Source organism: Mobula birostris, chromosome 5 (genome assembly GCF_030028105.1).
Source record: "Mobula birostris isolate sMobBir1 chromosome 5, sMobBir1.hap1, whole genome shotgun sequence".
Classification (NCBI taxonomy): domain Eukaryota; kingdom Metazoa; phylum Chordata; class Chondrichthyes; order Myliobatiformes; family Myliobatidae; genus Mobula; species Mobula birostris.
This window is the reverse complement of record NC_092374.1, coordinates 55751627-55775670: the sequence shown is the minus strand read 5'-3', so window position 1 is coordinate 55775670 and position 24044 is coordinate 55751627. Positions and strand designations below refer to the sequence as shown.

The 24044-nt window shown below is 40.4% G+C and overlaps 1 protein-coding gene across 6 annotated transcripts in view; it reads left to right on the top strand.

Annotated features, from left to right (window-relative positions):
* The window catches only part of frem1a (Fras1 related extracellular matrix 1a), a 179769-nt gene that overhangs the window by 122760 nt on the left and 32965 nt on the right, over positions 1-24044 (top strand). For 2 of the 6 annotated variants that reach the window (XM_072258035.1, XM_072258036.1), the window contains 7 exons: positions 3959-4178; positions 6115-6259; positions 7272-7413; positions 11124-11319; positions 15283-15547; positions 19056-19470; positions 21880-22081. In XM_072258035.1, the coding sequence (XP_072114136.1) occupies positions 3959-4178; positions 6115-6259; positions 7272-7413; positions 11124-11319; positions 15283-15547; positions 19056-19470; positions 21880-22081 (1585 nt within the window). Of the gene's footprint in view, positions 1-3958; positions 4179-6114; positions 6260-7271; positions 7414-11123; positions 11320-11710; positions 11773-15282; positions 15548-19007; positions 19471-21879; positions 22087-24044 lie in introns of those variants that run through there. The other 4 variants (XM_072258037.1, XM_072258038.1, XM_072258039.1 and 1 more) reach the window with 4 other exon arrangements.

Here is a 24044-nt window from a genome sequence, read left to right as displayed (position 1 = left end):
TGAGATTCATCTGATTTTGTGATCTGCTTCAGTAATACTACTCAATTCTAGGCATGACTGTTCTCATTTGTCAAACTCTAGGTTGTCTGATTCTGATTTACATTTGGTCATTTTATGCATTTGCCCAGTTTTGTTCTGCCAAGTGTTCGCTCGGTTGTGCTTTTTTTCTGCCTTGCACATTCTCTCTATGTGACCTTGTCTGCAATCTTTCTATTTGAACCAACAGTCATTTGAATCATGGAAGGACTTGCCACATCGATAACATTTTTGGCTTTTTGCACCGTTCAAGGACATTTTGTGCGTTTCACATTCTAACACTCTTTTCTGTAGTTCTGCTGCATCCTTTGCTGCAGTCTGCAACGACATTGCAATGGTCAATATCCGTTCTAAGGTTAGGTCTCTTTCTGCCAGTAGCCTCGTTTGAGCACTTTGACTATGCACATAACATACAAGCCTACCCTTTAATGCATCATAAAGTCCATCTCTGACGTCACAGTCCTGGGAAAGTTTGCGCAGTTCTGCAAGGTCTTCTGAAAGGCTTTCACCTTTTCACTAGTTCCTTTTGTAAAATCAAAATCATTTATTACCAGTAGGGTTCAAGTGATTTTGTAAAATTGTAATAATTTTATTGAACATCTTGCTTGCTGGCTTTGCAGAGGTTACTAAATTACATAAGAGATTGTACATTCTGGGGCCCATTAGGCTAAAAAGTGTAGGGGCTTTCATTGTTGGCATTACAATAGCAGTCCATAAGTAACTTCACAATTCTGAAGGGTCAGTCTTTTGGGTGGCACTCTTTCTTTCAGGATTGCACCTCTGGACTATGGCGTGGCATCAGGTTTGGCAGGTGTCTTGTCAACGATAACATTCTCATTGCGCTCCTGGACCTGTGAAGTGGCGTCAGGTTTGGGAGATGGCTTTAACTTGTGTATTCACATTGCAGCAAGAGCAATGCGCATGCACAGACAACAGATCAATATGTGGCACTGGGGTGGGGTGGGGTCATTGCTCTAAAAGAAATAGATTCATATATTACAATTTCAATTTCCAGTTATTCCAGGATAGCTGCAGACTCTTTTCCCACAGATTTCTTTTTTTCTTCTTGAAGACTTGTACTGGTTACACTGAGCTCTTAATATTCGGGGATCTTCTGTACTGGCCCCAGTTGGACAGTTTTCAAAGTACAGGTGATGCTTGCATTACAGGGGCTGCATTCCTGGAAAACAGTCTGAGTTTGTACAAACTCCTTACAGACAGCAGTGGGAATTGTACCCTGGTCACCGGCACTGTATAGCATTATGCTACCTGTTAGTCTACTGTGCCTCCAGTACCATACTATAGCATGTAGCTATGCATAGCAAGACAGAAGAGTAGATGCATTCATTGCCTAACAACCATTTGTGTCAAATCTTGCCTATTTTTGCCATCATCAGTCCAAGTATTGGACTTTGAGAGCCTTGTTACTGTGTACATCACATGTTAGGGACATGCATTTCACCAGCACCCACATTCGGATTTAGATTTGCATATTGTCATGTACACCTATGCACAATAAAATTCCTTGTTAGCATGAAGCTCACAGAGTAAATACTATACATGTTAATAAAAAAAAGCAACAAGCATAAAACAACAGAATAGTGTAAAGATTATAGTGAATCTGAAGTAGCAAAAATGTTAACGTGTATATCCTTATATTCTTAAAAGAAAGTAAGAATTGTTACTGTAAAAGTTATATAATAGTGCTATAGCTTGTTTGGTACCACAGACTGAGGGTGAATTTCTAGACAACTGTGAAAAAATGGTGAGATCTTGCATTGCAACAAGCAAGGAATCAGAAAGTCATTCTGAAGGAGGTATTAAGGTGCGAAGCAGTATCTGAAATAGTCTAAGGGCCTTTCTGTCAATGCTGATGATCTGAGATCACTGTTAACTCCAGAAACCAGTATTTTGATCAAACAAAAGATAAGGTGTTAACCGTCATGCCTACATGGAGGCTCATTGCAGCAAAAGGATGCCATAGAGAGAGATGTCAGATGAAGTGAAATGAAGAACTAAAGTGATAGGCACCTAGAAGTTCAAGGTTACACTAGTGGACTAATTGCAGTATGTTGTGCAATCTATATTCAACCCATCCCCTGTCTTTGGAGTTTTAAAATATTTCTGTCAGTTTACCAATAACTAAATATGAAATCATTCATTAATAGATTATTTACTTTTTTAAAATCTTGCTATGATCACTGAAAAAATCTAAACTAGCAAAATGAATAAATAATATTTAAAACTTAACAATTTCTCCATACTGGTCTCCCCGCAACCAAAAATTTCTTTGAAATGATCGGTGTTACAGATCTTCCATCTGGCTGACATTTACAAGCTCTGGGTCCATAACACAATTTAACTAACATTGTTGTTGGGGACCCTCAGGAAGACTGAGCTTTGCCATGACTCCACAGAAGTATGTTAGTACACTGTGCTAACCATTACTGAGGATGTTCCCAGATCTTGCTTATTTGGCTGTGTGTGTGCAGGAGACAGCAAACCACAAACCCTCGTGTATGGAACTGAAAAATTATTTTAGGGCATCTTAATCTCAGATGAATGATGCCAGCAATCAAATTTCAAAAGGAACTTGGTGAATTTTAAAGCTTACAAATTGTTAGGGATACTGATTGGTTAAAAATGGTCAAGTTCAGATAACAAAGCAGAAGTATTTTCATGGCACTATATTGAGAAGGTAAGCATTACAACAAAGATTTCAACAATCTATCCAAAGATCATTTAAGTTAAAAAGTAATTATCCAAATGTAATTAAGATGAATAACACCTTGACTTTTTTTTTCCTCCGTTGACCTAACATGATAGAAAGTAAAGCTCTACATTTATTTTATATGCTATTCATTCAGTCAATGTTTGCATTCCTTGATGAGGTTCGCCCCTGAACCTTTTTAAACCCACAGATCTGAAGCTTTGTTGCTCCTTTTCTTAATTCATTGTATTTGGACTTGATTTTTTTTTAGCTCAGCTGTTCATGCTCTCTACCAATGCACATATAGTAAGTAGTTCCTTTGGTAAATGCAAAAAGTGGGCAGCAGAATCTGAAATGGTCTGAGGAAAATAATGTCCATGGTGCAGGTGCTATTTATCTGAAATTATTGTGCTGAATGTTAAATCAAGAAACCAGTATTGCACCGAGATCAAAGCTAAGATGCTGAACGTCAGATTGACGTTGAGGTTTATTAAAAGTGTAAGGGATTGAGAAAGAAGAGGTCAGAATGGAAGTGAACTGGAGAACTATCTTTTATCATGGATGACTAGAGCATAGCATTCTGAGTGAGATCTAGTCAGCCTATTGTTATGCCTGGGTATGATGGTTATTATTCCCTTTGCTTTTAAGTTTGCTTCTCCATATGAGGGTAACACTGAAAATGATGTCTGTTGTAATTCCAAACTCCCACTAGAGTTTAATTTGATCCTTTCATTACTTGTTCTGCTTATTTTATTTTCCTGAATGTGCAGAATTTTCCATATTTTCAGTACATTATTTACCTAAAATAATATGTTCTCCAAAATATTAACTTAGGCTTCAATTCCCAGTGTATGGTTGCAATTGTCAAGATTCTGACCATTTAGATAGATCCAACATAGTACCTCACTTTTGCAATACTTCGCTCAATGTTTCTGTTTCAGAAATTGTAATTTATTGTAATTATTGTAAATTATAATTTACTCTGAATTGTAAGTTATTCACAAGTTATTATTAATCCTTTGTGTAAATCATGTCAGAGTAAAATAAATTGTAGGAAGTGTTATTAACTATTTTAGTTCCTTGTATTAATTTATTCAGCACCTGGACATTGCTGTTAAGACCAGTATTTATTGCCCTGTATGTGATATGTTGTAAAGAGGATAAATTGAGCTAAGGTGCGATATTATAAAGCCACTTTGTTGCTTTATCCAGGTGTCCGAAGGCCAAATGTGTGAATTAGATCCATCAATAATAAACGTGGTAGATCTTGATGTGCCAGCCGACAGTCTAACGTTCACCGTAAGCCAGCAACCCCAGCATGGAATGATCAGAAGCATGGTGCACGGGAATGACGTTGTGCTTTACCAACAGCCAACCCTCACTGGTTATGAACTCCCTGTGCATGACTTTACGATGGATCAGCTGATGCATGGTATTTAGATCTGCTGTAATGAAGGATAAATAGCAGTAATATATTTACGAACCAGTGTTGACAAAGAGCTGGGAGCAGGTGTCTGAACAATGCTGCAGCTGCAGAAGTCCTGCTGGTTTTAATGGCAAACTCGCCTCCCATCTAGTAGGCTGCCAAATGAACTCCAAAGGGGAGGAAAGCTAGGGATAGCCCGTTATATGCTGGGGCCCAGGATCCCAGTAATATAGAAAAGGGAATGATTTCAATGGGGAACTGGAGTATTGTATGCAATTCCAGTTGCCCTATTATATGAAGGATGTGGAAGATTTGAAAAGGGTGCTCAGGAGGTTGCAGATTCAGGTTTGTTTATCATATGTATATCAAAATATACAGTGAAGCGTGTGATCTGCGTTAACCACTAACACACCCAAGAATGTGCTGGGAGTGGCCCACAAGTGTCACCACACATTCTGGCACCAACATAGTACCCCCACAATGCTCAGCAGAACAACACAGAACACAACAAGCAACAGCGGTAAAACAACCTCCACTCCTCCCTCCTTCCCACCCACCTACTCACCCATGCATATACACAGTTCTCTTACCCCAGGATAGTCCATCTTCTTCAGCCTCCAGCCTTCACACAATCACAGGGCCCAACTTCCCCAGTGGACTTGTAGAGATTTGTGGTCTCAGGCTCTGGCCATCGGGCTTCGACTTCTGGACTACCAATCAGGATGCCGACTAGATTGATGGGTAAGGAGAGGCTGAACAAACTTGAGTTGTCTTCTCCAGACTGTCATGGTCTGAGAAGAAACCTGATACAAAATTTATATTTTTTGTGAGGCTTCGATAGGATAGAAAGCCAAAACTTTTATCTCAGTGTAGCAATGTCAAGTACTGGAAGATATGCATGTTAGGTGAAAGGAGATACACAGGCCAAGATTTTTTTATAGGAGCATTTGCCTGGAACGGGTTGCCAGGGATACTGGTGGAAGCAGATGTGATACAAGTCTTTAAGAGGCTGTTAGGTCAGAACAAACTGCAGAGAATGGGGGGATATGGACCATGTACAGCTAGAAGGGACTTAGTTTAATTTGACATCATGTTTGGCACAGACATCTTGGGCTGAAAAAGGCCTGTTCCTGGGCTGTATTGTTCTAGTTCAACCGCAGCATGGTACAAGTGGCTCCAGCTGGCAGTCAGAGAACATATGGGACAGTTGGAGGAAAGGGTAAGAAATGATCGTGGTGGCTTGATCAGGGGCCACAGTGGTATTCCTGTTTACCTGATTCACAAGGAGATCTGGGGGTGAAAAGGACACTTATTTTGGGAAATAACACACTCATCTTGCTGGAAGAAACTCAGCAGGTCAGGCAGCATCTATAATCATAGATGGGGAAGTCGTCAATAGACCTGATCTCTTAGCATGTACCACTACTAAAGAATGACCAGGATAGAGAAATCCGAATTCCCTTCTGTTCTTGCTGCTGAACCTTGCATCCTCTTCAATGCAAACTGCAAAAGGCAGAAACAAGCAACTCAGCATGCCAAATAAAAGGAAGTAAGGAATGAATGAACGCAAGAATCGATCCCCTTTTTGCCCTCTCTACCAAGAAACCAGATTGTGTCTGATCTTAATCACTTACCTCTAAAATCCTTGATTCCCTTGATATTTAAACATACAGTAATTATACATCTGAGAGTCAAAAGATTAACAAAACATTTTTCCTAAGTGTCTGTTTCTAAGTTACTGCCTCACACACTTCTGTTGAAAAATCGCCACCCTGTTTCTCTCTCCATAGACGTTGTCTGACATGCTGAACATTACCAGTCTTTCTGTATGATTGTCGAGAAAAAAGACAAATGTGGTCAAAATATGGGAATCTGCAATTGCAAACATATCTTTGAAGGAAGATACTAATCTGCTTTTTTATGTTCTCTACTCCAATTGCAGGGTTGAAGTTGATATATGTGCATGATGGCTCTGAAAGCACTGCTGATAGGTTTAGCATTCAGCTGTCTGATGGCAAACACAAGGTCCACAAAGCCATTTCAGTCCAGGTTCTTCCAGTGAATGATGAGCGGCCATTTTTGAGCAGGTAACTTGCCCTGGGCTTTGGCAGACAACCACAGTTCTGTGACCAGACAGAATGCCAGATGAATCTGGCCTGTCAGATGATGTTTCAAAGGGATTCTTTTGTAGCATGATAACTGGCAGTGCTTAATTATTCAACACATGCTCTATGCATGGGCCCATCACTGTAGAATATTACATCGGATTGTTTGTATTTACTCAGTGTGGTTATCATTGGTAATATCCAACCTACCAATCCCTGAATGCTGGAAGCTGTATATTGATGTGTCTGCAGTCACACATAGACCGATGGTTAAGGATGACAGAGATTAGTATTCTAGGTGCGTTAATACAGCACAGTGCTTTCATGCTTTCCATTATTCAGACTAACGTTTTTACAAATTCCAGCTTTACTGAATTACATGAGTTTATTCAGCATGCTGGGATTCGAACTCACCTTTGGAATCAATGGTCAAGAATTCAGGTTGGCATATCAGTAGCTCACTCTTAGTGCTGTCTGCTGAAGGAACTCAGTCAGTCAAGCAGCATCTCTGCGAGGAAAGGAACCATCTACATTTCAGCTCAAGCTCTGATGGCAGGTTCCAGCATCTTTAATTTCGTGTGTTTCCCAGGTTTTGCCATCAGCTGCGGAAGGATGGAGCAGTTGGGGTCATGAATGGGTACAGAGAATAGTTTCAGGATCAAGGTCTCGTGGGAGGCTGGTGGATTACATGTATGCCATCAGATCAGTATATTTTACTGGTGACCTCATGGGACTTGCAGTTGACAGCAGTTGCACTGTGAAGCATTTCTTTCTCACTGTAGGATGCTGAAGGTGCTGCGTACATACAAGTCTTTGAAACAGAATACATTACATATCTTCAGACACAACTCTTGAGAGATTAGCAAAAGCACCTGAAGTAACTCTGAAGTACAAACTTGTAGGTAGTGATGGGATGAACAGCTCAGTGATAACATCGCGCTGGCAAACCTTGCTGAGGTTTACCACTCACTTGCATTTCGCTCATCTCTTTCAGAAACAATGGACTAGAGGTAGAAATGGGGGATTATAGAATCATCTCCAGCATAGCACTGGAAGCTGAAGACAAAGATACTCCAAGGCAGAATCTTTATTATGTAATAGAAAGGGTTCCTGAACTTGGAATGCTCCAGCTCAAGGTTAGTGACTAACTTTAGGCTTTGTGAAAGTTGAAGTTATACTGATTTCAGGTCTGAATGTTTGTATTGAGGCTAATTGCTGTACTTAATTCAGAAACCCCGGTAACAAACCCCTACTTTTGCCTTAGGTCCATCCACCCACTCCCAACCCTTCCTCCTCAGTTGGTCCGTATCCAAGAGGTGGTTGCAACTTGCTTGTGTGGGGAGGTTGGAAGAGAAGGGATAGGAGAGAGCTTGAGTGAGAGAGGAAGATGTAGGGTGGGAAGAGTTGTTTCTCTCTTTGCTATACCTCTGGACTTATCTCTTTGAATAAAAACCAGGACTGAGATTGATTTGCTGTCTGCTCCAATTATTTTTTCCAGGAGAAAGTCTGGTTTGGGGCAATGACCCCGGAACCATGAATGGGTGCAACCAGTTCCAGACTGCATCTCTGTTGGGATTTCAGCCCAATATTCACATTCACTAACTCTGATTCTAGTCCAGCTCAGTGAAGCTCAGTCACCAATATCAATCACGGGTGGACAGAAGGCAAGGAGCTTGCAAACCCCAACGTGAACCATTTACCTGTCACCTTGCTCCTCCCTCCTCCCCCGCTTCCACTACTCAATTCAAAAACAGACATTCTCCTGTGTGTAGAATAATTGATAATGGACCATAGCAGTGGGATAAGGGAATCTGGGAATGCATAAGAGGGTGGAATTGGACAACACCTGGGCGCCAAAGACTGGGAGACATTACAGAGATCAGGTTAGCCACAAGGAGAAATGAAGGATGAGAATTTCATTAGTAAATATCAAGACAAAATATTTTGCTTTGAATCACAGAACATAGAGCACATAAGCAGACCCTTCAGCCCACAATGTTTGTGTCAACCATGATGCCAAATTAAACTATAAGTATCTACCCACTCATGCCCCATATCTCTCCATTCACTTCATGTCGATATGCTTGTCCAAATGCTTCTTCCACAACCACCCCTGACACTGCATTCCAGGCACTTACTACTCCCTATGAAAAAAAAACTTACCCTGCACATCTCCCTTAAAATTTCCACCTCTCACCTTAAAGACATGTCCTCCAGTATTTGACATTTCCACCCTGGAGAAAATACTCTTACCTACATAGGTCTCTCATAGATCTATGTATGTGTATCAGATCTCCCCTCAACCTCTGACATTACAGTGGAAACATTTCAAGGTAGTCCAACCTTTGCTTTATGGTTTATACCTTTTAATCCAGGCAAGATCCTGATGAACATTTTCAACACACTGTGCTTAGCCTCCACATCATTCGTGTAATAGAATGACCAGAAATGTGTGCAAACATTCAAAAATATCTATAAGCAGTGATTAAAACTATAATGTGTTTGCAATTATCCTTTTTAAGTCATTAGACAGCTTTAATTATAAGTGAGCAACAAACTGCACCATGAGGAACTATGGGCTGGATTTTGCTTGATCCAATTTGTTACCTGCCCTTGGCCTTCTCACTAATCCCACTGACATACTCTCTGGTGGGGCACCTATAGCCCAGACCCAAGCTTAACCCAAATGTCTCTTAAATGCCACCATACTGTCTACTTCCACCATCACCCCAACACTGAATTCGAGGCACGATGTGTGGTGCTGTGTGAATGGAGTTTCCTCTAAAGCGGTGCGTTTGCCCAGGTACTGTAGTCTCCCTTAATATCTGAATAAATGCTGTTGAAGCGCAGTGTGTAGGTGAATCAAAGAATCTGGAGGAAATTGAGAAGCAAGTGGAGGGAATAAATGTATGAGTATAGATGTGTGTTTAATAGTGAGTATGAACTCTGTCTGTGTGACATCAGCAGACTGTGCAAATATAACTAATGTCAGACAATCCACTGTGCAACTTGTATACCAGGTGTCATAAATTAGTTCAACATTGGAAACTGAGACCTTATCTAACAGAATGGTATGTTATTTTCTTTGAGCAGAAACTAGTGCAGCCATATATGCACTGCAGTTACTGCAGCACATCACAAATTGGGTGTCCTTTAATGAGAGACCTACCTTGCAGATCTCCATAGTCTGAAGATACAACTTTGCAGTATGGTGGAATATCCACTACTTGTTGACATCATTCTCATCCAGGCAACACTCCGTAACACCAGCACCATTCACGTGGTGATTAGCGCCAATCTAAACATCCACACTTCCTTTCCCATAGTCACAAGATGTTGTTGGGTTGGGAGTTCCATCACTTTGAATTAATGAGGATCAAGGAATAACAATATACTTCTGGATCAGCATGTTGTGCACTTTGGAGTGGAACCTGCAGGTGGTGATGTTCTCTTGAATTTACTGCCTTTGCCCCTCCTTGGCATTAGAGCTCTTCAGACTAGGAAATGGTGTCAGAGTAAATATAGAGTACTTTGTAAATGTCTTATTCTGTATCCACTGTGCTTAGCTGGTGGAAAGAGTGGATGTCCAGAGGAAAGATGAGATCCTAATCAAGCAGGTTGCTTTGTCCCAGATATTGCTGAGAATTTTTGGTACAGGCCATCTCCAGGTAACTAACGGGTTTCTGTTTTAAATTGATGTCTCTGCGGGTCAGAAAATACACAAAAATCACTCTATGGCAGGGGTTCCCAATCTTTTTATGCCATGGATCCTTACCATTAATCGAGGGATCTGTGGACCAGGTTGGGAGGATAATTATACTTCCAGCATTAAAGGCACATACTGTAAGATAGTTCTTTCTTATCAATCACTGAAAGAGAAAAAGATCTGGCTCTGCTGTCTGCAGGAATTAACATATGCATGTATTTCAGATTCCTGTACTTAATAATATTATGGAACTTACTCATATATAGTGGCATCCATAAATTGGGTGCTCTTAACACTGGGATGGTCTGTAGTTGAAATTGTAATCATTAAGGACAAAGGAGAGTATTCTGCCATACACCTGATTTTTGCATTGTGAATGGTAGAAGAAAAGTTGTTGGGTCAGTCGTTACAGCATAGCCAGTATCCAACCTGCTCCTGAGTTCTTTACATATTAAAAGGATGCTGTTTTGGCCAATCCAGCCCATGCTGGTTCAATGAGTAACCCCATTCCTCCACCATTTTTTCAATAATTCTTTCTCCACACATTCTCATTAACTGCTCTCAGTTTCTACCACTCATGTACACACCTGAAAGTTTTACAGTTAACACTTAACCTCCCAATTTGCATGATTTTTGGATATGTGGAGAAATAGGACCACCCAGGGAAAGCCCATGCAGTCACGGGGAAAATGTATAAATCCACACAGACTGCACCCAAGGTCAGGTTCGAAACTGGGTCACAAGATTTGTGAGGCAGCTGCACCCAAAGTGTTCATGTCTCTGGTCCAGTTGGGTTTCTGGTTAATGATAACCCCAGATATATGGATGGAAGATGTCTTGACAATGGACTTCAATTGAGTGTTAGGGGGAAAGGTTAGGCTGTCTCCAGTTGAAGGTGATCATTGTCAAATACCTGTGTGATGTGTTTAATTACCACACATCAGACTAAGTTTGAACATTGCCTGGATTTTCACCATATGTACTTCCACAGAATAGCAAAATGTTAAGGTTGGGAGACAGTTTTCACAGTAACAGACAGTTTTAAAATACTGATTATCTCTAGTTTTCAATGTCCTGCTTTTTTTTTCCAATCTAGAAGGTTTATTTTTCCACTGCACTTACAAACTGTTCTTCCATCAGGAAAGTATGCAGTGGCAACCCCTGTACTCTGGCAGGAACTTCAGTCAGGATGATATTGACATGAACCAACTGAGATACGTGCACACAGGAGTGATCAGGACAAAGCGTGAAGACGCTTTTCACTTCTATCTCTCAGATGGAGATAACAAGTCACGAGACCACAGTTTCCACATCGTTATCCGGAACATCGAAAAGGGTACAATAGTAAAACTAACCCTAGAGATAAGGTGCACTTCCAAAAGAAAAGCTGAGATTATTTAAAAATTAATACATGTTATTGCAATTGTTCTAAGTATCTTATTATTCTATAGGTATGCTAGTGTACTGTGAAACTATTGAGTTGACTGCAGTTATTGCCATTTACAATTAGAAATAAGGCATCATTTCAACATCTCTAGCTAATCCTAAACTATGTAACCTTAATGTCTTTCTACTTTCAATCATGTTAGAGTTTTCTAATAGCCTGCATTCGCTCAATATGTGATGTTTTCTCATGAGTAAGTAAATGCATTGATTGTGTTTAATTTGCTTTAAGTATTCATCAATCCTGATGAGTAAAATATTTTTTTCTACTTCTTTTCACCCAGATAAATCCCATTGCGACATGAACAGCACTTAACCAAGATAATTAACTGTGCATAGGTTCCAGGAATAAAGAAAATGGCAAGATTAATTCCAACAATTTACAGCATAGGACCATCTGGCCTGTTATATCCTTCTGCTTCTCCCAGACCTTCTGTTCCCTCCTGCAAAGATCCAGTTCTATTTCTATCCCTGAACTGTACACCTTAACCTGGTGCAACAGCTGAACTGCACCCATTTGCTAACTTAGCTACAATCCTTCCCTGTCTGAACCCAGAATCCTTTCTCCTTCCTATTCCTTTCCTGAATGACACATCCATCTTCTTCAAAAACTGGCAGTCCATTCCATGCACTCACCACTCTCTACATAAAAAACTTACCCCTGACATTTCCTCTGTATCTACTTCCAAGCACCGTAAAACTGTGCCCACTCGTGATAGCCATTTCAGCCCTGGGAAAAAGCCTCTGACTATCCACATGATCAATGCCTCTCATCATCTTATACACATCTATCAGGTCACCTCTCATCCTCCGTTGCTTCAAGGAGAAAAGGCCAAGTTCACTCAACCTATTCTTGTAAGGCATGCTCCCCAATCCAGGCAACATCCTTGTAAACAACACACACAAAAGTTGCTGGTGAACGCAGCAGGCCAGGCAGCATCTCTAGGAAGGGTCTCGGCCTGAAACGTCAACTGCACCTCTTCCTAGAGATGCTGCCTGGCCTACTGCATTCACCAGCAACTTTTGTGTGTGTTGCTTGAATTTCCAGCATCTGCAGAATTCCTGATATTTGGGTTTTTAAACATCCTTGTAAATCTCCTCTGCACGCTTTCTATATCCTTCCTGTAGTGAGGTGACCAGAACTGAGCACAGTACTCCTGGTGGGGTCTGACCAGGGTCCTAAATAGCTGTAACATTACCTTTCGGCTCTTGAGCTCAATCCCACAGTTGATGAAGGCCAATGCATCATATGCCTTCTTAACCACACGGTCAAACTGTGCAGCGGCTTTGAGTGTCCTATGGACTCAGACCCCAAGATCCCTCTGATCCTACACACTGCCAAGAGTCTTACCACAATACTATATTCTGCCATCATACTTGACCTACCAAAATGAACCACCTCACAATTATCTGGATTGAACTCCATCTGCCACTTTGCAGCCCAGATTTGCATCCTATCGATGTCCCGCTGTAACCTCTGACAGCCCTCCACACTATCAAAAACACCCCCAACCTTTGTCATCAGCAAATTTACTAATTCCTCTACTTCTTCATCCAGGTCATGTATAAAAATCACAAAGAGAAGGGGTCCCAGAACAGATCCAAGAGGCACGCAACTGGTCACTGACCTCCATGCAGAATATGACCCATTTACAACCACTCTTTGCCTTCTGTGTGCAAGCCAATTCTGGATGCACAAAGCAAGATCCCTTTGGATCCCATGCCTCCTTACTTTCTCAATAAGCCTTGCATGGGGTACTTTATCAAATGCCTTGCTGAAATCCATATACTCTACATCTACTGTTCTACCTTCATCAATGTGTTTAGTCACATCCTCAAAAATTTCAATCAGGCTGCATATGGCACGACCTGCCTTTGACAAAGCCATGCCAACTATTCCTAATCATATTATACCTCACCAAATGTTCATAAATTCTGCCTCTCGGGATCTTCTCCATCAACTTACCAACTTACTCACTGGTCTATAATTTCCTGGGCTATCTCTACTCTCTTTGTTGAATAAGGGCACAACATCCGCAACCCTCCAATCCTCCGGAACCTCTCCCGTCCCCATTGATGATGCAAAGATCATTTCCAGAGGCTCAGCAATCTCCACCCTCGCCTCCCATAGTATCCTGGGGTACATCTCGTCCAGTCTCAGAGACTTATCCAACTTGATGCGTTCCAAAAGCTCCAGCACATCCTCTTTCTTAATATCTATATGATCAAGCTTTTCAATTCACTGTAAGTCATTCCTACAATCGTCAAGGTCCTTTACCGTAGTGAAAACGGAAGTAAAGTATTCATTATGTACCTCAGCTATCTCCGCCAGTTCCATACACACTTTTCCACTGTCACACTTGATTGGTCCTATTCTCTCACGTCTTATCCTCTTACTCTTCAACATGTACAGGAAAGTGCCAATGAATGACATGCCTCTAACTGTTTCAGTTGCAGACTTGCCTCTATGCAATTCATTAATGCCAGGAAATTGGGGGATGCCTGGAGATCAATCCCAGAGACAAGAGGAGAAGACCAAGTCCTGGGTTATGAGAGCAGACTTAACATTCATTTCGAGGAATATGGGGATTGATATTATAGGCAAGGGTAGAGATACCTACCTGGGTTAGATTCTCAGATGTGGGCTGGTATCTACCCCAGGAGACCTCCTTCATATCATCTACCCATGAGGAACATGTTTATTCGTGGAGTGGCCAATGAAAGGCACTCATTGGAATAATGACACATAATTATATGCTCAGATACATTGCTATAAGATCCATAGGTGCCGAAGATCCATACCCAACCTGTTCAGAATATCAAACTGAAAGGATGAATCTCACCTGGTTAAATAACTGTTATAGTATGATTTAATCTTGGAATGAGCAGAGGTGAGTTCTGCTTTAGAAAAATAACATCTGTCCTCTGCTTGGTACTGGGGAAAAATACCGCTCTGCAAGCATCCAGAATTTTGGGCTGTTGCTTCATGATATAACAGCAGAGGTGCAGTGGTAGCCGGAGCAGTCTGAAATGTGTTCGGCACCTCTTGAAGAAAAAAAGCCGAAATAAACAAGCTATTTAATTAGGTGCTGCCCAGGATGATTTGAGTCTCTCGGAAACTGCTGGTCTCCTGGGATTTTTACGCACAACATACTCTGGAGTTTACAAAGAATGGTGCCAACAACAAAAAAAAATCCAGTGAGTGGTTGTTCCGTGAGCAAAAACATCATGTTAAATCCACTAGCTGGATTTTTTTTTGTCGTGTTTGGCACCATTCTTTGTAAACTCCGGAGTATGTTGTGTGTAAAATCCCAGGAGATCTGCAGTTTCTGAGAGACTCAAATCACCCTGGGCAGCGCCTAATTAAATAGCTTGTTTATTTCGGCTCTTTTCTTAAAGAGGTGCTGAACGCATTTCAGAGCGCTCTGGCTACCACTGCACCCCTGTATAACAGTCTTCCTTTCCTGCCACATATGACAAATAAATCCATTTGTACATTCTCACCATCTCTAATAAAACATTTATAACATATCACAATTTATCATACAATTTAATGGATTTGTTAAGCAGCTGAAATTACTTTCAATGGTGTTTGAATGAATGATGGAGCAAATGACTTAATAACTGTTCCAATAATATGAGGAAGAATCTGATACAAAAAATTGCATTTATTAAAATACCATTGAAAACAATTTCATCCTCTAAACTATGGATTTTATAAAGGGATATTAAACTCACTCCTTTCCGTGCTAATTTAAACAGAGTTGCTAATTAAATATCATGCACAACAGGCTATTTAGTTTTTTATTAATGTCCTTTGTCACAAGAAAGTATTTATTTTGCTTTGTTTTTCCAGGTGAAATCACGGTTTTAATAAAACCACTCACTATTGTCAAGGGCGACAGAGGTACTTTGACTACAGCCGTTCTTCTTGCTTCCGATGGTACAAACAAACCTGAAGAGCTGCTTTATATCATTACAGTCCCACCAGACTATGGACATATAGAATACGTCAACTACCCTGGAGTGGTAATAACCAGCTTTAGTCAGATGGATGTAGCAGCTCAGGCTGTTTGTTACATTCATAGAAGCAAGGTGCTGGCCACTAGAGACTCACTGAGGTGAGAATACATGCATAAATATTTTACAGTGTTCTCAGTTAACGGTGTAGCAAATTTTATATTTCACATAATGTGCAGTAGGTTAGTTACCCTCTGAGAGCAAGGGAGCATTGGCTCTCTCTTAATTGTGGGTGTTGATGTGTTCATCAACCAAGAAAATGTGTAAATGATTCTGAATTATTATATTTGTAATTCCCAAATAAATATTCACAGTCAGGTTTCGACCTGGAAGGAATTATCCTTCTATTACAGTGAGTGAGTAGATCATTGGCTGGCTACGGCAGAGGTCATAATCCCTATGTATACAAGGTTTACAGGACTAAGTAGTTAAGGCTAATTAATATTCCATAGGTTGCATAAGGATTGTAGTGGAAGAAGTGGTGCTAATACTAGGCCAAAGAGGAAATGTACAGATTCACAGAATTAGATGACACAAAATGTAAAGTCATGCACTTTGGTAAGAGAAATCTAAAGGCAAACTTATCTGTGTGGAGAAAGTTTGCAGATGTGCAATTCTCAGAGGGATCTATGTGCATGGATTGCAACAGATCAGCAGGCAGGCACAGCAAAGCATCAGCAAGACAAATGGCACATTGCCCTTTATTGCAAGAGCTTTGGAGTTTAGAAATGGGCAAGTATTTTTAGAGTCATACAGGATGAGTCCACCGCTGGAGTACTGGGTAGTTTTGGTCCAATTACAGCAGGAAATCGATAGGATGCAAAACTGGGCTGAGAAGTGGCAGATGGAGTTCAACACAGTTAATGTGAAGTGGTTCATTTTGGTAGGTCAAATATGATGGCAGAATAGTAAGACTCTTGGCAGTGTGGAGGATCAGGGGGATCTTGTGGTCTGAGTCCATAGGATACTCAAAGCTGCTGCGCATGTTGACTCTGTGGCTAAGAAAGCATACAGTGCATTAGCCTTCATCAATCGTGGGATTGAGTTTAAGAGCTGAGAGGTGATGTTACAGCTATATAGGACCTTGGTCAGACTCCACTTGGAGTACTGTGCTCAGTCTGGTCACTTCACTACAGGAAGGATGTAGAAACTATAGAAAGGGTGCAGAGAAGATTTACAAGGATGTTGCCTGGATTGGGGAGCATGCCTTATGAGAATAGGTAGAGTAAACTTGGACTTTTCTCCATGGAGCGGCGGAGGATGAGAGGTGATCTGATAGAGGTGTACAAGATAATGAGAGCCATTGATTATGTGGATAGTCAGAGGCTTTTTCCCAGGGCTGAAAAGCCTAACATGAGAGGGCACAGTTTTAAGGTGCTTGAAAGTAAGTACAGAGGGGATATCAGGGGTAATTTTTTTACGCAGATAATGGTGAGTTGGAATGGGCCGCTGGCAAAGGTGGTTGAGGCGGATATGATAGGGTCTTTTAAGAGACTCCTGGAGAGGTACATGGAGCTTAGAAAAATAGCGGTCTATTGGTAACCCTAGGTAATTTCTAAAGTAAGTACACGTTCCGCACAGCATTGTGGGCCAAAGGGCCTGTATTGTGCTGTGGGTTTTCTGTGTTTCTATGTTTCTAATTACCTAAGTACAGATATATTGGCATTAAATGTAGTCCTGAAGAGATTCACCATGCTAATTCTTGAGATGAGAGGCTTTTTCTATTACCAGCAGCTGAAGAAAACAAATCCTAGAATGAGAGGCTATCACACTGAAACATGATAAAGATCCCAGCCACTATAAAAATGTATGGAACAGTGATATCTACTGTTGAACCCCAAGTAAAACTGGATGTTAAATTATACACACAAAATGCAGAAGTTTGAGGTAATAGGACTAGATATTTCAATCCCTTTGATAAGCAGATCCTAACTCAGGTCATAGCACAAAGATCTTGAGGTGGGGCTTGCTGGGTGGCAGATGCTTCCCGGGGGTCATCAGGTGGGCACCCCCCTTCTTAGATGCTTTGTCAATTTAAGTGCCCTACATCTCCAGAGGGATTAACAGTGCAACCCAGTGTCCCAGGTGCACCCCCTTTAATATCTGGCCACCCAAGGGCCATTTTGGAGGCCAGCTGCCATCACTCCTCTTTGTCCATAACCAGTGACTGCCACCGAGAGTTCTTCTGCTGGCCTTGGCCTCGGACTCCCAACCCCTTCAGCAGTCTGTTCATGGAAGTAGCCACAAACCCTCTTTAGCCAACTTCTACTGGGAATACCTGCACCTTCTAACCACGCTGCCTAGCATCTGTGGCCAGCACAGCGTACCTTACACGTTTCCGCTCATATGCCTCACAGACAGCATCTCACCAGGGCACTGTCAGCTCTGAGATTACTACAGCCTTCAGACTGCTGGACCACAATACCAAATCTGGTCTGAGGGTGGTACTGGCTATCTCCAGGGGAAATATTAGCTCTTTGTCAAGGTTGACAGCCATGTTTCAGTCACAAACAGGTTTCAGTATGCCTGACACCAACCACGTCACTGAGGTTGGCACTGTCTGTCCTTGCTGGGAAAAGGGGATACTGGTTTGTCCAGTCATCTGGGGTTTAGAGTTGTTCAGGTTTTGCTTCTCCACAATGGATTCCAAGCATCTGAGGACCTGGTTGTGCCTCCATGTGTATCTTCCTTTAGTGAGGCTTACTTAGCAAGACGAGGGGATGTGCTTGAGGTTTGCTGTTCTTCTACAGAGTGGGCAAGCTGGGTCTTCACTGAGCCATTGGTTCAGATTTTTGCTCTCATAAGGAAGCTGATCTTTCCTCCTTCCTTTCCCATAAGTCTTTCCAGCTGAATTTTCTTTTCTCAGTGTTCTCCCACCTTGTCCACTGTCCCTGTTTTGCCTGAGACACTGCTCTTGTCCCATTTATTGGAGGTGACTTAAAAGACATGCCAGTCAGATAGGTGTAATGAGAGTAGAGCAGTGGGCTAAGCATGCATCTTTGAGGTGTACCAATGTCAATTGTCAGCGAGGTGGTAATGTTATTTCCAAACCACACAGCTTGTAGTCACCCAGTGAGGAAGTCAAGGATCCAGTCATAGAAGGAGGTTTAGAGGCCCAGGTTTAGGAGCTTGTTGATTGGAATTGAGGGCTTTATTGCATTGAGTGTTGAGCTGCAGTCAATAAACAGCAGCCCAGCATAGGAACACACATAAAAGTAGCTGGTGAACGCAGCAGGCCAGGCAGCATCTCTTGGAAGAGGTGCAGTCGACGTTTCAGGCTGAGACCCTTCGTCAGGACCCTTTGCTTTTTGGTAATGTGATGACCAATACATTTTCAATGGTGATACACCATTAACCATTTGCTTTATAAGCGAGATTCATGAAAGGCTTGTTTCTTTTACCACGATCCATTCGTAATGACCAAAACTTTGGAAGTTTTGCTAGTATGAGCAAAAATGTTAGGCCATGTGTCACAGGTTATATCTGAGCTTGTGCTATAGGTCAACTAGGACAAGAATCCGTGATAAAGGTGTGTACTATTTTATTATTTCATTTCTATAGACGGTGAAATCAAGAAAACTTGCTGAAGGCTCTGACTCTCTTTGCTAGATTCATTGTCAGCAATGGGCTGTCCACCAGAAATGGTACTCTAGAGATCATCATTCAAAATACTGATCGTATGTTGCCCAGACTGTCCAAAAACAAAGGGATTCGACTGGTTGAAGGCTCCATGATGACCATTTCACCAGATGTATTGCAATTATCTGACCCTGATACCCCTCCACAGAATCTTACATACATCATTACACAGCTCCCTCAGTATGGACAACTGTATTGCAATGGGGCAGCTCTTCACCAACGTAACTTCACACAGTTGGATGTCGACAACATGGATCTAGTTTACAAACATAGTGGAGAAGATTCGCAGATTGACAGGTTTATGTTTACTGCCACTGATCTAAGCAATTATGGTTTTCTGATTGATGAGAAATTGCAGAATGAACCAGTTATATTCACAATTGAGGTAAGTGGATGAGGATTATCTAATTTATATACTTAATCCTGATCAGAAATATAGCTTGATATGCAGTTTTAATAATCAGGGAAAGGAGATATGAATCTCACACTGCATTATTGCAGATTACAGTATTCTGTTCAAACCTCCTAATGTATAATTTCTGAAGCAACAAACAATTCCTAAACGGATATTGAATCTTTGGATACTACCACACTTTTCTTTTAGTATACAGTATTTCTGTTTTTGCACTTTTTAAAATCTATTCAATATATGTAATTGATTTACTTGTTTTATTATTATTATTAAGTAATTGTTTTATTATTATTATTATTTTATTTATTATTATTTTTTCTCTCTGCTAGGTTATGTATTGCATGAACTCTACTGCTAAGTAAACAAATTTCATGTCACATGCTGGTGATAATAAACCCGATTCTGATTCTGATCTGGAGAAATTCAATGGGTCGAGTAGCAGCATCTGTACAGTGAAAGGAATTGTTGATGTTTTGGGTTGAAAGGCTGCATTAGAAACATTGGCAATTACCTTTGCACCTTAGATGCTGCTCAGCTTGCTGAGTTCTTCCAGCAAATTGTTTGTTGCTCCTGATACCAATCTTTTGATTATCCACATGATTTCTGGGGTCTTAGAAATTGGAAAAATTATTCCAGTTTGGTTTAAAACTTGAAGATGGCCAGATAATTTGAGTTAATGTCGTGGGTTATGGGTTATGACTATTTCCCTCGGCATAGATATCATGACAAGTTGTCCAAGACCTGGACCAATGATTTGGAGATAATTAAATGATTTCAGACTAAAACTAGAAATAGTACTGCCGACAGGAAACTACCAGATGACTCTAATACACCGATTTTCATAAACCTACCCAGAATGCATGTTATTTCAGATCCAGGGCAATGTCTTTAGCTACTCATGGTATATTGAAATGGCTGAGCAAGTCATTCAGTTGTCTTAAACCACTGTGCTAAATTATGATTAGAATAAAACTATATCTTGTCAATGGATTTGGATAAAGCAGTACTCATCCATGTTGAAAAGTAACTTGGAAGATTCACAGAGAACAGCAATGGCACAATTGTATTCAACATGAGATGTCAAGATCCAGCTCCAAGAGTGTCTCCGTAGCAACATTGCCTGTTGAGCTAGGAATGATGGAGCTGTCAGACTGGGTCCTCTGGACTGGTGAACAATTCAACTAAAGGGGAAAATATACCAGACTTTGTTCTTGTGAATTCACTTAATGTATTTGCTTCTCACCATGGCAGCACTGATAGGAGTGAACACTGTCTGGTTCCACCAGAGACAAAATCTCATCTTCATACAGGGGAGCAGTTCGATGATTGTGTGGCAGGGCCATCATGTTGAGTAAATTCAGAACGGATCTGGCAGCACCACAATGAACATCAATGATGCACCAGCAACAGCCATGTTTTATTTTGTCATAAACTGTGACTTGATGGTCTGCCATAAACCCTTTCTACTGCTTCCTTCAAGCCAGAAGATCATACCCAGTGGAATGACCGGTATAGAAACCCACACCTTCCCTCCCTGGAATCTGCCTATGCTTCTTGCTGGCTTTGAAAAGCAACTAACATTATCAAAGACCATTCCCACTCCAGTTACTCTTTCTTCTTCCCCCTTCCACCAGGCAGAAGATACAAACATTTGAAAGCACATACCACCATGATCAGAGATGGCTGCTATCTCCCACTCTGATAAGAATCTTTAGCAGACTCCTTGATGGACTCTTGACCTCACAATGTACCTCATCGTGTCTTTACAGCTTATTGTCTGCCTGTGTTACGCTTTGTCTATAACACTGTACTTTGCATTCTATTATTGCTTTTCCCTTCCACAACTTCAATGTGGTTCTGTTTTGGAATTATCGGTATGGATGGTATACAAAACAAAGGTTTTTACAGTATCTTAGTACATGGGACAACAATAAGCAAAGTCCAATTCCAATGTACCAGGAGGGCAGCAGGAATATCTAAACTTGTGATGCCATTTTGCTGAGGCTACAGCACAAGGGCACATCCAGGCCAAACAGAAAAAAGCAAAATGTGCTGTGAACGGCTACATAAGCAACAGATTAGCTCAAAACTCCATAATCCTACAATATCTAGTCATAACTGTGATGAACAAATCAATAGTTAACAGGAAGAGAAGGTTCCAAGGGTATTTACATCCTCATCAGGTTGTCCTCAACACAATGCCTTGGGCACAACCATCTTTGGCTACATGATAAATTCAGAAGTATTAATATTTGCTAATAGCTGTACAATGTTCATTTCTACTCAGAAAAAGAAGCAGCTGATGCTGTCATACAATTATTTCAATATTACGTTAAGATTAACTAACAAAACATTTAAAAACTGAATTTTACTTTCGTACAGGTGGACCATGTAGACAAATATGCTCCCAAAATAGTTTACCTTCAGTGCCCTTCAAATGTTAAAGTGCTAAAAAATGGCCAGTATGGAATCTATCTTTCCGTTCGAGATTTGAAAGCATCAGATATTGATAGCAAGGATGAAGAGCTTGTTTTTCATATTTTACGTGGCCCACACTTTGGTTACTTGGAAAGCATCACAACTGGTACAGTAAGCAAATTATATGTCAGTTTTCATCCACATTATGTTTTTAGTCATGTCTTTAACATTTACAATTACATCATTATTTTTATCATATTGAATCAGTATATTGACTTGTATTTCTTCAGCGATGACTGCTTGGTTGCTTTTTAATAACATTCTGTGTAATTGGTTTTGATGGCTAATGATGAGCTAGATGCTAGGTGTCACAACATAGTTTCACTGCTGCCACTCTTTCTTCTCAGGAAACAAAGTCCCTGACAAGTAGCAGCACATGTGCTTAGAGTACTGTGTGTTCAAAAGTGCGGTTTTTCAGGTGACACATCTGTATGCATTAAAGATCTTTCTGTAATATATAAAATATAATATATAAAATGGAGACTGCAGTGCAGAGAACTGTATTATACTGGAGCGCTCAATAGCTTGGAAAATGAACCATCATGTATTCTTCAACTAATGACCGGCTCCATCTCATTAATTTGCTATTGCAGAATAATTTGAACAAATAAACTTCTTTCTGTCTCTGCTTTCTCTTTTTTTTTATTTTTGTTCAATGGTTCATATTTTTAACTTTGGAACTCCTTCCTTTCCATAAGATTGCTCCTTTGTTCTGCAGTTAATTTTTATTTTTTCCTTGTTAAATGTATAATTCAGGTAAAATTACATTGATCAACGATTGCTAGGTTCCGCAAAACGAGAATGGGTTGTGTAACCTTGAATTTCTGCTAACATTGTGGTTGTTAAATGTTTTTTCAATTGACTGAGTAAAACTCGGGATTTTAACTGAATAAAGGTGAAGAAACTTTCTGGTGTCATTTATGCAGGAAGTTTTAAGGGTGATAGTTCATTTGTCATTGCCATTAACCTTCCTTAGTGATACAGGCTAACTGCCAGACATAATTAAGCTTTATAAGTTGTCATAATATATACCAGATGTTATAAACATTGCAGGCACAAAGTACCAATAGTGAATATTGAATCAACTCTCAAAGACACCAATCAAATGGATTGTTTTGTCCCGTTGAGTGTTTGGTTTCTTTAGTGTTATTGGACCTGCACTCATCCTGAAGTCCTGTGAGCATGCGATCATGCTCCTGACTTAAACCTGATAAGTAAAATAAGAATTTACTAAGTTTGCACGTTTAGCTACCAAGCTGATGTGCTGATTAGATTAGGATTATAGTCAATGATGAGTTTCAGATTGTACATTAATCCAAGTGACATTGAAGGTAGGTGTAGAGTCTAAAGATGTTGATTTCATTTTTAATGAGAGAAAGGACAAGCAAGTTAAACATTTGCTAGTAGATTATCCTTCAGGTCTCATTTGATTTCAACCAATTCAGAAATGCTCTCAGCACCTTATCTCCAAGAATAAAGGAAAATGAATATATTTGTACTTCTCAAAGGCCAATGAATGAGCAGTTGCCCAAAACTACTGAATAATTTGTGTGTAATAAGTGTAATTACTCTAATAGATGACAATTTCTTATGGATTTACAGTATATTATTCATTCAGTTAAAAACACAGTAACAACTGAACAATAGGTGTCTTGCTTCAATATTAGCTAAATTCTGTAAGCAACTTCTTTGCTGATTCTTACATTCTATTTACTTAACTCCCAGTCACTACTGACCCTTTAACCCATAAATGAATTTTCAAACAGCCCACCTGATCAGCTTTTTCATGCCATCTTCTCACAACTGTCATTGGTCAGGATGTACAGAAACCTGAAGTCTCATACCAACATTTTCAAGAACAGCTACTTCTCTTCAACCATTCGGTTCTTGAACCAACCTGTACAACAACTCTTCATCATGACTTCAGTATAGCAACATGACTGTTGGACCATTTTGAAAACTTTGCTCTACAATGGGCCAATCATTTAGTTCTAATTGTGTTCTTTCCTGTAAAAATTGTGTATATTTTATGTTTACGTTTTATGATTTCTTCTGAATGCTGTGTATGT